General features: G+C 35.7%; 1 protein-coding gene across 1 annotated transcript in view; it reads right to left on the bottom strand.

Annotated features, from left to right (window-relative positions):
* Positions 1-8351, bottom strand: part of LOC140139010 (chromodomain-helicase-DNA-binding protein 1-like) — a 42165-nt gene extending 33814 nt beyond the window's left edge. Inside the window, exon 1 of the mRNA XM_072160792.1 lies at positions 8100-8351. Within this exon, the coding sequence (XP_072016893.1) occupies positions 8100-8196 (97 nt within the window). The 5' untranslated portion in view covers positions 8197-8351. The remainder of the gene's footprint in view (positions 1-8099) is intronic.
* Positions 8352-16723: the final 8372 nt, after the last annotated feature.

Genomic DNA, 16723 nt, shown 5'->3' with positions numbered 1-16723 from the left:
AATCCTGAAAAATCAGGGTCGCAATTTTTTTTTTTTTTTTTTTTTGGAATGATGATGTTTACAGATTTGTTCAAAAAATCAATGTTTTTCACTTAAAATTAATATTATATTGAAAGACTAGTCTTTAATTGATGTCTAACAGGTATCCAGAAGTCAAAATTGACAAATGTCCCCTAATTGAAGAAGCATTATTTAATATTTGAGGGGATTTTTTTAAAATCTGAAGGTTAAAAAAAAAAAAAAAAAAAAATCCGACCGCCCGACCCAACTTTCCCATTTTTCCACTTGAGGGCAACACAACAATTTTTTTTTTTTTGGCCTAATTCCAGTACAAGATGTTTTTATGCAAAGCGGCACAGTTCGCCAGATTGGAAACGCGCTGCAGCCTCCTCGTGTTTATCTCTTGTTGAAGAACTGTGTGACGATGTCTGAGCATGCGCAGTTGCAATTTTCCGAAATTGCGAAAGGGCTTATAAGTAGGGAGGTCAACAATGCACTCCAAAATGTGTGGAATGATCTGTCAGGTGTATAACTTGACCATCTTCATTGGCATTATAAATTCAGTATATATTGTTGAGGCAAGAGAAAAATTTATTATTAGTAAATTTGAACCTTTATCTATCATTCTGTGTAAAAACATTATACATGTTCATGGAAATAAAGTCTGAAATTACGGTTTGAAAATTCCCTTTTTTCCTCTCATTCACAAAAATTGCTCCTCATGGACATCCCATGTAAATTTGCACTGTTGAAACCAAATATATACCAATCTTTGAATCAAGTTTACGGTGTGATCTTCGTAACTTACATGAATAAGCAATACCATTTTGGAAAGAAGATGAACCCAAGATTCCTGTGAGAGAGGTCACTTTTGTGTTCAAGTCTCCATTTTGGAAAACTAGCGCACTCTATTGGTAAAATTCAATATTTAGTCTTTTGAGAGAAATCATAGCAAATCCTTGATATAATCAGAAAAGTGACTTGCATTTCTCAAATCTTTAAATAATTATCTACAACTTTGCTGTGAAAAACTTTTTCACAGCATGTTAGGATCACACCGTGAATTGCAATTTAGTGTTTTACGCATATCTAATTAGCTATTTCCCCAATCTCTACACTATATATCTCATTTGCATATTTTGAATCTTATTCTTTTGGTTACCACTTGAATGGGTAGAGATTATAGTTATTGTATGAAAAAGCCCAGAATTTATTTAGCCTTAGAAGTTAGATGTTAAAAACAGTACTTATTTTAGCCTGTGGATCATTTATGAATATTAAATTAGGCATTTTCCCCATAGACACTGTACTTATGCATCTCATTTGCATATATTTAAAATCAAATTCAGTTGGTAACCACCTGAATGGATGCAGCTTACATGTTTACTGTCTGTAGGCCTATATACTTCAATGCAAATTAAAGTCATTCATCTGTGGATCATTTTCGCATATTTAATGAGCTGGACTTTAACATTTTTCAGAAACAATTTGCTGGTCCATTGGGTAAAATTGAACGAAAGCCCACTTTGTCGCACTTATGAAATAAAATTGACCAACCACAAGGAACTTGTTTTAGTTTTTATTTGTAGTCAGGCACATGTAGAAGAGAAAAAAATACATTCATTTCTGGCCTTTTAAAACAGTTTTATGTATACTTAATTATGCTAATTAATCAATTTTCCCTAATTTAGCCTTACTTCGTTACAAATTTGGCAAAATTTCAAGCACAAAAAAAATAATTTCTCTGGACTCTGGAACCGCTTCACCTAATGTACAGAGATGATCTTGGTGTCATTCTACTCCGGAGTCCGGAAGCAGAGAGGCATTCATTTCTGCATAGAAACTTGAAAATTCTCATTGACATCCCTATTATAAGGCAAGCTACAGTTGTAGTAACTACAAATTTCGAACGTTTGAGGACTTGTTCTCAAGTTGTAGAAGGTGCCATAGGGTGGCTAGAGTGTTAATTGTTTTCATTATAAATGTCGCAAAATCTTAATATTGGGTCAGTCCATATCAAAACAGATTGAGTGTACACCCACCCTCTTGGATTTTGCTCTCCTTTGGCTCAGGGGTACCTTTCATGGATCCCTAGGTGAGGAAAAAAGAAAAAAATTCAAATTCCATTTCGCTTATGAATGGCGGGCAATCAAAAGTTTGGCGACCTCGACCAAAATTGGGAATTTAAGGGGTCCAAATGACAAAGTGCTCTCTTTGAGGGGCACTTTCTTCTTTAATTGAATCAGTTGTGATCCTCTTTTTGAATGTGGTCACTCACTGGCTGTGTCTGAAATACCTAATGCCAAAAAGATAGATTTCGAATTTCGTTTGGGATTTCAGAGGGGTCAAAATCAGCACTTCGTACTGTTCAATCAAATTATCTTGATTTTGAAGGACCCATGATAATGTCACAGTGTACTTATAGGTCCTAATTATGAGCAATTCAAAAAAAGAGAAATTTCTAGACCCCTACAGAATTTTAGGCCACCCCTAAAGTGGTTCAGCCACAAATGGCACTTAAGGGCATACTACACCCATATATTGGTTTGATTGGTCTAAAAAAATATTTTTTCATTTATAGCTAGGCGATATATGCACGGATCATGTGAAATATAAAAAAAAAGGAAAAAAAAGAAGAAAAACAATGCTTTTACACATTGTAGTAAGTCATTTTAGCCCTATATATTTTTTGTTTACTGTGTATCCTAGTAACTCAGATCTGTGTTTCATAACAAACTATAATTTATTCTTTTCAACATGTTCAAGTAGGGTACATGAATAGAATACATTAAATCCTTTGTTATACTCTCTATAGAAAATCTATAGTGGTGCATGCAAAATATATAACACTGAATAAATTAAATAAACACTTACACAATGGATGAATAGTCATTAGTCAATTTAATTATCTAATGTGTTGTTAGGAGAAGAAAAGGCTATTAGGTCACCGTATGTCAGGTTATAGGTCAATTGGTTCAGGACTTCAGGTCAAATTTAAGCATCAATTTTGAATACACATGTAAGAGTCTGTGATATCATAATGAGGAATAATTTTGATATTCTGTCTTTAACTGGATATATATCGAGAAGTGCAAGGTGGATATACTAATATACCTTGGGATGTAAATGGTGAGTACAATTTAGAATGCCTAGTTAAGATGGATTTCACAAATAAATATAAAATAGTTACCAAAATCACAAAAGCTAAGCTTACGGAAAACTACCCAATATGGTGGTATAGGTGACAAGAAATACAATTTTTTCAACATTGCTGCAGTATGGTTGTGGTAACCTGTTACCTGGGGCTTAATTATGTTTCAGTGAAATAATGTCGCAAGTTAAAAATACAAAATATAGCTCATTAACATTGAAAATAGAAGCATTTTAACCAGTTCCTTTTTGATAGTTGTGGAGCACCAAGTTCATGAAGTCATAAAAGAAATCAGGAACCACTTATTCCCATTTTACATATCAACTTTATTTCCCTAACGTATTAGCAACACATATCCAAAATTTTAACGAAATCCGTTGATAGTAAGCTTTCCAAAATGAAGTGAATTTAAATCATCAGTGATGTACCACCTTTTGGCTTCTACTTTTAAAAGCATGTAAGCTACGTTGATACCGATGCCACCAATAAAACGAGAAGATTTGCCCTTCATTTTGCATACCACTTTGTCCAATTTTTTTTGTAATTTCTTCACAAAATGCAAAAAATGCAAAAAAATCAATGGGTGTAGTACCCCCTTAAAATCGGCAAATTTTGACCCCTAATAACTTTAGGTGTACACCAGATATGAATTTCTAGTCTTTTGCATCTGAAAGAATGTAGTTTAATGTTACTAGGAACATAAGATTTGTTTTGTATTTTTTGTCTTTTAGTATTAAGTTGACGCTTTCAAAAATAGTCATTTTTGCCTAACATACCATGCATACAGGATGCCAATTTTAGTATGATATTTTTTTAATATTTTTGATCACTTTATAGCCATTTGTATTATTTATCCTGATATTTCAAGTTGCTCTTGAGTCAAGTAATAAGAAAAAACTACTTTTTAATCCTCTGTATGGATTTTTAAGGTGGTCAAAAATGCACTTCCTGGCAACGATGCACATGCAAAGTACAGGTTGGGGGGTCAAATTTTCAGAATGCTCCCAATTATGTCAAGTAATATATCAAATTACTTGTATGGTCATGAGGAAAAAAAAATGTATAGTTTGTTATGTGTCAGACCTTTCAGGGAGGCGCTATGATGAAAAAATGTTCATAGGTCAACGACCTTTTTGAATTCTGACCATAGTTAACAACGTCTGATTTTGGTAATTTTGGTGTCTAATTATATATGTTTTCTTGCATGAGAAATACAACTAAGCAAATTAAAAAACTATACAAGGAACTGATGACCCTCTTTTGCAATATGTCTGCCAAAAGCGTCCATATTGTAATAAGGAGGTCATTGGTTCCTTGTACAGTTTTTAAGTTATGTAGTTGTATTTCTCATGCAAGAAAACATAATTAGACACCAAAATCGGACGTTGTTAACTATGTTATAACAGGATAAATAAGACAATGATCAAAAATAGAAAAAAGGGTATGTTGAAATTGACATTTTGTACCCATAACCTGTACATTATTAGTCAAAAATTGGGATTTTTGGGACCATCAACTTAGTAACAAAACACAAAAAATACAAAACAAATCTTATGTTCCTAGTAACATTAGACTACATTCTTTCAGATGCAAAAGACTAGAAATTCATATCTGGTGTACACCTAAAGTTATTAGGTGTCAAAATTTGCCGATTTTAAGTGCCATTTGTGGCTGAACCACTTTAGGGGGGCCTATAATTCTGTAGGGGGTCTAGAAATTTCTCTTTTTTTGAATTGCTCATAGACATTGGCACATGGTTAATCCATTCTGAACATAATTAGGACCTAGTAAGTGCACTGTGACATTATCATGGGTCCTTCAAAATCAAAGATAATTTGATTGAACCGTACGAAGTGCTGATTTTGACCCCCCCTGAAATCCCAACAAAATTCGAAATCAATCTTTTTGGCATTAGGCATTTCAGACACAGCCAGTGAGTGACCACATTCAAACAGAGGGTCACAACTGATTTAATTAAGAAGAAAGTGCCCCTCAAAGAGAGCACTTTGTCATTTGGACCCTTAAATTCCCAATTTTGGTCGAGGTCGCCAAACTTTGATTGCCCGCCATTCGCAAACGAAATGGAATTTGAATTTTTTTCTTGTGACCTCACCTAGGGATCCATGAAAGGTACTCCTGAGCCAAAGGAGAGCAAAATCCAAGAGGGTGGGTGTACACTCAATCTCTTTTGATATGGACTGACCCTATTGACAACAGTTAATAACCTGTTTCACCTCTCAATATATTCATACATTGCTCACCTGTGTTTTCATATCATATTTTATGGTGAAAAATGATTACAAATGTGTAATTTGCAATCTGTTTTTTGAACTTGATTTAATTGTGTATATTATTATATTGGTTGTATATTGCTTACCAATTTTTTAAATCAAAAAATTTCTGTTTTTAAAATTATTGTTGCTGTTTTTTAAATCTTGCCATGCTGTTAATGCTTTTAATCCACTGTTTCATTCCTCTTGTGTCATTTGCTCGTTTCCTGAGGCAGTTGGTTTTAAAATCATTATCGTTTATTTTGTTTGCTGTTATATATTTTGCTCTTTCATGCATTTTGTAGTGTAAGTTAAGTGTAATTAAGTTGTTCAGCGCATAGTGACCTTTTAGTTTTATGCGCTTTATAAATGCATTTTATTATTATTATTATTATTATTATTTTGGAGCAACGATTTCTTGGAACCGACGGCTAAGTGTGTCTACATGTGAATGCACATTAAACACATACAAACACATACACAGCACCTGTTGGAACTCCCGGTCGGAGCCGGGAGTTTCAATTATTGGAACTGGGCAAGCTAAGGCAAATCGCGCATGCAATCATACAATCAAAGATACTTGCGATGAACAGTTTTTTGCAGACACTTAAGTTAAAGGAGGATTTCGTGATCCTAGCATCCTCTATTTATGACATTTTTCAGTAGATATCCACGAAAAAAGCTTATTTCCAAAATTTCAGTTGGTTCCGATTTTGCGTTTGCGAGTTATGCATGATTATGTGTATTACACTGCTCCATAGACAATGTGTTGATTTTTCGTTCTGGTAAATTTGGCGATATTTTTGCTAAACGAATTAATCTGCAAGAAATATTTGGTACATAAACATTATGTAGCCAGAGGTATCCAGTGCAGTGTTCGATTTACCACCTGCATACCTGCACCAGTGCATGTAACATTCCCTCTGTGCATGCAGCTTTTCACTACCTGCCTGCACGCGTGCATGTACGATTTTAGCGCTAGCGATATGACAAGGCAATACACAAAAGTAAACAAGCAGTCAGTCCGATTTGGAAAAACCCAATCTATTTTTTATAGCGCAACATCCTGACTTCATTAGAAGGGCTGGCGCAAATCGCGCAATTGACAATTCCCGATACCCCTATCACGTGAGAACTGTCACTTTTTTCATTGACTTCCCTAGTCTTCTACACAGCCAGTTTGCATCGGTCTGATACTTGTCGATCCTAACGAACATTCGAGATAGCCACATACAGTCTGGTCCGAGACTATGACTTCCCTTAGAGGGGCTAGCGTAATGTGACGTCATCCACCAATTCCCGATACCCTCGCACATGTAGAAGCTGTCATTTTCGTTTCATTGAAAAAAAAAGAACCGGAATTTAAAACGTGGGAAATATTTGTTTACGTACGGAAAATAATCATAATAATGTCCAGCAAAAAAGGAAATAGCTCAAAAAAACACTTGCATCATTCTGAAAATCGTGCACCTCATCGGCGACTAGTTCTAGAACAGATGAAGCCACAGCATCCAGTGTATTGGCTAAGAAATTGGCGAGTGATCGGCATAAAAATGACAATGACAGTGGAGCCGGGAATATTATTACAAGCTTAACTGACAATGATCGTGATTCAATGTGATTTTATGTTTGCTTTAATTTTGGTGCATGCACACTTTTTGCTGTGCATGTAGAAATTTTGGGCTACATGCACCAGTGCAGGTAGGAAAAAATTTGTAAATCGGACACTGGGTGTAAAAATCTCAACTTTTTTTGGGAAAAGTGGGGGGATGAGGCTGCCTGTGGATCACGAAATGCCCCTTTAAGGTTGGTCTGAACCCTGGAATTATGGAAACTTTCAGGCCTCATAACTTCTAAATTGTTGGTATAAAGTATATAAAAGTATACATATTTAGAATGGCAAAGACTTGATAAGTTCATCTGTGAGGTCAAATTTGGGCCAAAATGGCACTTTTGGCCCAAAATCCCAAAAATAACAGTTTTTGGCCCACTTCTTTTTTGTGCACCATAACAAAAAAATTCTTGGGCCAATTTTTTTTTTTTTTTACCTAATTTTTAAAAACTAGATCAAAATATCTAGGACCCGTTTTTCATTTTTTTTGAATTTCGACTAACTGTGAGAAATTTACGCCAAAAGTGGTCAAAAAATGATGAGTGTGCAGAAAAATCATAAAAAAGCCCGATTTTGGCACAAATTTCAAATATTTTTGGTGAAATTGGTCAAAATTCAAAAAATGAAAAAGCGGGTCCTAGATATTTTGATCTAGTTTTTAAAATTAATAAAAATTAAATTTTGGCCCAAGAATTTTATTGTTATGGTGCACAAAAGAAGTGGGCCAAAACCGTTATTTTTGGGATTTTGGGCAAAAGTGCCATTTTGGCCCAAATTTGACCTCACAGATGAACTTATCAAGTCTTTGCCATTATAAATATGTATACTTTTATATACTTTAGACCAACAATTTAGAAGTTATGAGGCCCGAAAGTTTCCATAATTCCTGCCAGGGACGGTTCAGACCAACCTTAAATCTAGGTCATCATACTAGGGTAGAAACGATAGTTGTACAATTGTACGAAAATATACATTTTGTTATAGGCCTAAAATGTTTACAAAAATATATTGGTCCACACGTTGTGCATGTATTCAGTTGTTCGACGTATAAATAGGGCCTACGTACCTGTTAAGCCGTGGCTGGCTAGTGCTTGTGCGGTCATATTCAAACGCGGGACATCGGCTTCTTCCAAAGCTTCAAGTTTGCGTCGGATTCTCTCCATTACACGATAAAAAGACGCATACAATTAACTTTCGTCAGCAAACGTTATCTTAATCCTTTCAACCTGGCTTATTTGACAGCAATGACAAACTTAAATTAGAAAGAAAATGTCAATTTTGTGCAGGCAAAAATAATTCAACATGCTCTGTGTGTATGGCGTCATTGTTCCCTATAGCTTGAAAATTCCTTTTGGAGCAGGAGCACCAACTACGGGCCCGGTCTCTCTCTTTCTCTGTGTGTCAGCTGGCGCTGTGTAGCGCTGCTGTGGTCTTCACAAGAGTACGCCATCTCACTCGATCTGATGCCTAGTGCGTTGCACCTTGCATTCCCTGGTTAGAAACCAGCTTCACGTCATTAGTCCAAGATGTTGGTGGACGTCCTCTTCCTCGTTTGCCTTCCATAGCCCCTTGCCAAATCTTTTTTTCTACACCTCCATGTTTCCTGACAATATGGCCAAAGTACGGTGGTACCGTACTTCAGCTTTCTCTCCATTATGCCGCTTCTGATGGTTAGACTTGTACCAATCTTGTCGAGGATCCAGGAATTTGTTCTCCTGTCTTTCCATGTCACTCGTAGAAGCCTCCTGTAACACCACATCTCAAAAGCATCTACTCTTTTCCTATCATTCTTGGTCATAGCCCAAGACTCGCATCCATAAGTGGCAATGGAAAACACAGTTGCACGAAGTAGGCGTACCAAGTTGAGGTCAATGGATAGGCCTCTGCTTTTCCAGCTTTTTCCATATGCTTGACATGAAAAGCGGCAAGTCAAACTTATTTTTAATATTGGGGAGGGGGCCCGGGAAGGGGGCCCAACATTTTCGACCTGTTCCGAGGCGAGAAACGCTGAATGGGTGGGTGTGGGAGGAAGCCATGATGCAGTCATGTCTACAGTAGAATTCGTCTCGACCTTTGCAGGACTTAACCCCATTAAAAGCTATTAAACCAAGATAACACTCATTGAAACAGCTCAACTGATTAAATCGGATCTTCTCTGGTTGTGCACAAGTGACTGTTTTCATGTGCGATATCGCAATAAAGCTGGTATTCATAGCTTCAGTTGGGTAACCGATTATAAAGGAAACGAAAGGAAACAATGTTATGTGTGGCTTTGTTCACGAAATCAGACAATGGCGTGCTTTTTGTAAACCAGCATTCTTGAAAATGAGCAACATAATGATTTTTGACTTAACACGGTTTGGAAATAATTTCTTCATATTTTTGGTGTTATCTGTCGTTTACATGTCCTTCCTAAAACACAAAAGTACGACCCTCTCCAAACACCTAAATTAGCTAAAAATTTAGGACATGTTACAAAACTATATTGTCTAGAATTTTAGAAGAGTACTTTTAATATTGGCCGGTTATTTTTCACACAGCGACGTTAACTAGGCAATGTACTATTACCTATAACATTAACTAAAACACCAAAGTACGAATATTTCCAAACATCTAAATTAGCTAAAAATTTAGGACATGTTAAAAAACTATATTTTCTAGAACTTTAGAAGTAGGCCTACTTTTAATATTGGCCGGTTATTTTTCACACAGCGACGTTAACTAGTCATATCCCCATACTGTTAACGTAGGACTATTTGTAAAGGTCACGCGTCAATGGGAAAGAGCACTGTGTATTGTGTATAGGAAAACGGACAGTAACTGCAGTAGGCCTATGGTTGAAGCTCAGTTTGTGTGTGTTAAATACAATCAAGTTTCCCCAATTTTTTGGCCTCAACAACATATCATTTGGTAAGCGCTCTTTAGCAAAGTCATAGTTTATTGAATTTACACCGTAGGCCTATGACAAAACAGGCGAAAAGGTAACTTTTTGCACAAGATTTGCAATTTAAAGAGAATTGATGGCCATTGCTTATTCTAATGACGCTAGTAATAAATAGTATAAATAGTATATGGACAATATAAGTGTGCTCTTTCATTTAAGGGATCTGGAATGAGCGTTTTGACAGTATTTTTTGTGGGACATGAGAGCACCTCAGACGTATCGAATTGCATTCTAAATACGAAGCATGTCTTTCTGATATCAAATAATTTTGATTTTTGAAATTCAATACAAATTTTATGACAAATTATAAAAATTTGATATTTTTCAAATTTTTGATATATAATTGTCCTCGAAGTAGGCCTATATTTTATAAATCTAATTATTCTTAAAGTGTATGTAGCTGGTGATGGGAGGAAAAGCCGACGATCAATTGAAAATTTTGACCTTTCATATTGATGATATGGATTTTTCCCAAAAAGACCTAATTTTTTTGGGTGTTTTGGGAAAAAAATCCATATCTTCAATACGAAAGGTCAAAATTTTCAATTGATCGTCGGCTTTTCATCCCACCTACATACACTTTAACTTAAGTATAAATTATCAGATTTATAAAGTTTACTTCGAGTACTGTTAAATATCAAAAATATCAATTTTTAATGATTTGCCATAAAATGTGTATTACGTTGCGAATTTCAAAAAATCAAAATTACTTGATATCAGAAGGACATTCTTCGTATTCAGAATGCAATTCGATATGTCTGATGTGCTCTCATGTACGTCCCACAATAAATACTGTCCAAACGTTCATACCCCTTCCCTTAATGACATAAAATTTTACAAATTTTCTAAGGAACATTTGTGATTTTGACATTTAAAACCTAAAATTAATGTGGTCAAAAATCGTGCTGGGATAGGTCGTGTTCAACAGATTTACCACATTCGCCTTGCTATAAACATTAAATTGCATCATCTGTTGACCTAATGACAAAAAGTGCTTTTAGGAAGTGTTAGCTTTCGTTCGATAAAAAAAAAATTCTGATTCGATGAAGGGAACACTTGAAGTTTTGTGATCTCACACAGCTCTCTGTGATCCCGGTGCTGCGTGCAAAACCACATACCTCTGCAAAATATGATATTTTGCATATGCAAAATACATACTTTCCAAAGTATGTACTTTTGCATATGCAAATACATACTTTCCAAAAGTATGTAGTTTTGCATATGCAAAAGTACCTACTTTCCAAACGCATGTAGTCTTGCATATGCAAAATATCATACTTTACGGCCACTATGAAAAAATACAAGTTTTGCTGGGAAACCCCGTGCAGTTCGTGTTTGTGAAGAAGGGCGCATGTCACAATGATTGGTAACTTATATTTTAAAAGGCAAAATATAGCGACAAATATGTAACAAATGAATTTGCAATATCTGTATCTGTCTCCACAATCCTAAAGTATTATGCTACATATACACTTCTAGTGCCCGTTTCTATTCATCGTTATGTATTCTTCTCCCGTGCATTATTTTCGCGAACTACCCTTCACAGCCCAAATTATATAAACCCGCACGCTAAACAATGCATTATCTAAAACCTGCACGCTAAACAATAGATTCTAGATAATACGTGCACGCTCAAATACTAGAAATACTACTTTCACATAACCATATAGGCCTAGTAGAGTTAGGTGACGCTTTCGACACAGAGGTCACATAACTATATAATTGTCTGTTCGATATATATACCATCAAAAAAGTACGAATATACATTCTGTGGTGTTAAAATGGTATAGTTACAAACGGTGTTCTAGCTATAATTCGCCACTTGCACGGTTCCGCCATTATGCACTATATGCGGGAGAGCCTCGAACTGGCAGCATACATGAAAGGAAGAATTACGTAACCTTACACAGAATGTTATATGACTGGTCCAATTCCCATTCATGTATGCTGCCAGTTCGAGGCTCTCCCCGCACATAGTGCATAATGGCGGAACCGTGCAAGTGGCGAATAGGGTACAATTACCGAATAGGGTGCAACTCGCTAGACTTGAGTCCAGTCCTCGTTTACGAAGGATCATTGTCATAAATTATGATTAATGACCTCAAATAAATCAAACATCAAATGAGAATAATCGAGCTTCTATTAAAAGGGCCAAAAACAGGTGGATCATAATTATACAAGATGACACCATTGCAAAATATTCAGCATTTTACAAATGAAATACATGTAGGCCTATATCTAAAATAACATAGCCGGGCCTGGGAAACACACACTAGCGCATAATATCATGATCATGCTTTATAATACCATAGGCCTTCAAACACATGTGTTTGAAGGCCTATGATAATACTGAACAAATTGTTAAATCCCAATGTCGTGTGTTTTAATATAAGTAGATTTTAAAGTTCAAATTATAGAGCTATAAAGTCCAGTTGATATTCACCGTACTACTAGTCGGACATCTAAATCGATCGTTTCCAGGTGAACTGGCTCAGTACTCTAAATGATCACAACATAAAGTCAATTGGTTACAAACTATGCGTGAATAAGTTACTAAAGTATGACGTATGGCGCAATCGATACCATTGATAGCTAACTTATACAGGGATTGATTTTCTTTACCAGTTAAATGCTACGTTTGCTGGTCAATGTCCTGACGGTGTTTTTAAAATGTAAGATATTTTCCCTAATATTAAAACTAATATAATGAATGCAGCAATTAATATTGCCTATTGTTTTAATAGGCCTACACTCAAAGTGTATGACGGATAATGTACTCATGCAAATGCATTCGTCAAGATAATTGCACTTGCCATGGAGTTATTGCATTTAGCTCTTGAGCCTATCGGCTCTCGAGCTAAATGCAATAACTCCACGGCGCGTGCGATTATCTTGACGAATGCATTGCACTCAGTTCATTATCCTTATCATAATATCAATTATTCTTTGAAAGTAGAGAACATTAGAACAGTGACCGTATGTATCCATTCTGCCCCTAAAGCGGCCGATACCGAACAACACATAGGGCCTACACGGCCTTGACCTGCCTGTTGTCTAAATTCTGAGGGATTTGCATGCTGGTCAGGTAGAAGATAAATAACAGAGTGACCTTCAGCTTCTCCGTGTTTGGTCAGACCTACCGTATATAGGCGTAGGCTGCATGGGGTGTATCCTGCATAAATTAGTGTTCTTGGTCAAACCTGAGACTAGTATACCTCAGGTTCAAACACATGTTTCACACTTAAGTGTACGCTGCATGACTGTATGTTTCTGTTTTCAGGGATGATTATCCTAATGTCTAATAAATGATGAGGGACAGTAATTTGATGGTATGCACCCTTATAACACACATCGCGCGGTGTTTCTTTATGCAAAATAAAAGTTATGCAAAACATCATACTTTTTTAGTATGTAGATATGAATGCTATACCGGGTCTATGTAGTATGATGCTCAATTGCTCATACACGCAACCGGTAGTATAACACAGACTATAGAGTATACTTTGTTAAATGTTCGTATAATATACTATACTAATAAGGGGTAGTGGTGTTGAATTATAGGGGGCAAGCATTTTTGGGCAGGTCAAAAGGGTGGGGGGGGCAACGATAAACCCTAACACACATACGATGGACCTGCTGATGATGCAGTGAACTAGCTGCCTAAGAAAGAGGGCAGTGTGCTATTTTGAGTGGTTATTTACCTGGTTATTTTGTACAGAGTTTGCGTTCCCGTCCAGTTTGCGTGGAGACTAGACTCGCTCATTCTCGCTGTGCTGGAAATTTTTGTCAAATTGTTCCTCTGGCAAAAATAAATCAAAATGAGAAAAGTTGCGTTGTTTTGGATGTTTTATTACACAGGTAAGATCACAAAATAGGGCAGGATCAACAGGGCTCATTGGATTTTGATTGTCATGTTACCAAGGTACCCTGAGGTATGGTGATTTTTGCTGAACCATGAAATGGTATCAGCCTATATGTGTGAATGTTACTAGCTTACTTACTAGCTTACTTACTAGCTTACTGACTAACCATTTGGTCTGAAATGGACATATCTCTAAATGCCACGAAGGTATGACCCCATGAGTGGTGTCATATGAAAGAGGAAAACATAAAGAATATAATAAAATATTTCCAAACATCAAAGGTCATCCTGAGGTCACAGGGGTCAAAAAGGTCATTTTAACCGAAAATGCTCCGATTGAGCTCAAATTTAAATGCAATGATCCTTACAACATTCTAAACATGTTTAAAACATTTAAAAATTTATTTCAGGTCATTAAGGGGTCATAAAGGGGTCAAAGGTCAAGGTTTTCAAAATGCTCCAATTGAGCTGAAATTTAAATGCAATGATCCTTATGACATTCTAAACATTTCAAAAATATTTTAAAATTCATTTAAGGTCATTAAGGGGTCATAAAGGGGTCAAAGGTCAAGTTTTTCAAAATGCTCCAATTGAGCTGAAATTTATATGCAATGATCCTTATGACATTCTAAACATTTTAAAAACATTTTAAGATTAATTTAAGGTCATTAAGGGGTCATAAAGGGGTCAAAGGTCAAGTTTTCCAAAATGCTCAGATTGAGCTGAAATTTAAACGCAATGATCCTTATGACATTCTAAACATGTTTAAAATATTTAAGGTCATTAAGGGGCAATAAAGGGGTCAAATGTCAAGTTTTCAAAATGCTTCAATTGAGCTGAAATTTAAATGCAATGATGACAGTATAGGCCTACCACAATATACTGCCGAAGCCACATGGTTCAGCTATGGTGCGGTTATCGCTCTAGTTTAAAATGTTTTTGCAAGTGGAGCAATCTGAGACCCGGTTTTAAAAAAAATCTAAATCAGAGAATTTTTCAATTTTTGTCCCCTGTGGAATCCAAATTAATTGGAGTCTTTTCCCCCCATAAACTCTAGAACCAACAGATCATCTCCATGTATTTTAATTTTAAATAACTTCCATGATGTGTGATTTGAATTGATTGTATGAACAGTAGTTGAGCAGGGGGCTGGTGGTTATTGTCTTTATACCAGAGATGTAAGTTTACGGGAAACCTCCTGGGTCTGTTTTGGTTTGGTTCTTTTCGGGCATTAAAAAAAAACCACTCTAGAACCGTAGGCCTACATTAGGCCTATACTTTTTCTGAACTTCCTTATGACGAGAGGAATACATTGGAAATGTTTTAACAAGATTTGACCAACTATGAAAATTCACTCACTGTATTTAGCTGCCATTTTGAATTGATGCATATTAGGCCCTGATCCACAACTTGGATTTTCCAATGTTTTTAATATCATATGTTTTTGTGCGAGCTTTGGGAGACGCATATGAAATCGATTTTGTGAATTTCAAAAAAATCAAAATTATTTGATATCATATATAGGCCTACGGCATTTGATATTTTTCACATTTTGGAGATAGTAGTCCTCGAAGTAAATTTTATAAATTTAATGATATAGTCTTAAAGTGTATGTAGCTGGGAGGAAAAGCCGACGATCAATTGAAAATGTTGACCTTTCATATTGAAGATATGGATTTTTTTCCCCAAAAGACCTAAATTTTTTTTGTTTTGGAAAAAAAATCCATATCTTCAATACGAAAGGTCAAAATTTTCAATTGATCGTCGGCTTTTCATCCCACCTACATACACTTTAGGTAGAAATCATCAAATTTATCAAGTTTACTTCGAGTACTGTTAAATATCAAAAATATCAATTTTTAATGATTTGCCATAAAATGTGTATTACATTGCGAATTTCACAAAATCAAAATTATTTGATATCAGAAGGCCATTCTTCGTATTCAAAATGCAATTCAATATGTCTGATGTGCTCTAATGTCCCACAATAAATACTGTCCAAACGTTCATACCCCTTCCCTTTAAGAGCAAGTTGAAAAAAACAAGGAGCTATACGTAAATACGGTTTGTGTTATGAATGTTTGTACTTTTGAACTGGGGAGGGTCATTTGGAGAGTTCAAATATGGCGAGTTGTCACCTGCAAGAAGAGTTTGTTGGTTGAGTTCTTATGTTACACTTATTTTAATGCACAAACATATTTTCAAACACTTTCTTTGCAGAAACATATTTTAATAATGTACAAGCATATTTTCAAACACTCTTTAGGCCTAATGCACAAACATATTTCTAAACACTTTTTAATGCACATGCACAGTGCACGCACCCCAGGGCACGCACACAGGGAAAGTGCATGTAGTGCAGTAGAGGAGAGTGTAGGGGAGAGCAGTTTGTAAGGGGAGAGGTGAAGTGGAGTTAATTAAGAGACTGGGAAGAGGAGGAGTATATTGAAAGGGTTTACCCGGGTATTAATTCTATATTATTAAAACAAAGACTGCACAGACTGGAAACAAATAAAACTATAGGATCGCCTTATGTATTTTATTCATACATCATACATAACGTGTCATATAAATTACCTTTCCTTATCCTTTATCACATTTTTGATAACAAACAAGCAAACAAAATAAAATCATACCACTGTTTTCTCCTTTCATATTTCCCTTCACATAATACGGTACATAACTAGTGTTCTTCGATGCTTAGGCCTACACACTTTGTGACATTACCTAAAATAAACAATCAAGAGGTCTATACGCTGATCCTATAGATGAGTTGACCTCAATGTTTATCAACAAAGGCAGGGGACTGGTATATCGATATACTTGAGTGAACCCCATGCAACCACTACACTGGCCTTATTGTGATGCGGCGGGAGTTTTAAAA

Source organism: Amphiura filiformis, chromosome 18 (assembly GCF_039555335.1).
Source record: "Amphiura filiformis chromosome 18, Afil_fr2py, whole genome shotgun sequence".
Lineage (NCBI taxonomy): Eukaryota > Metazoa > Echinodermata > Ophiuroidea > Amphilepidida > Amphiuridae > Amphiura > Amphiura filiformis.
This window is presented reverse-complemented; position numbering and strand designations above follow the sequence as displayed.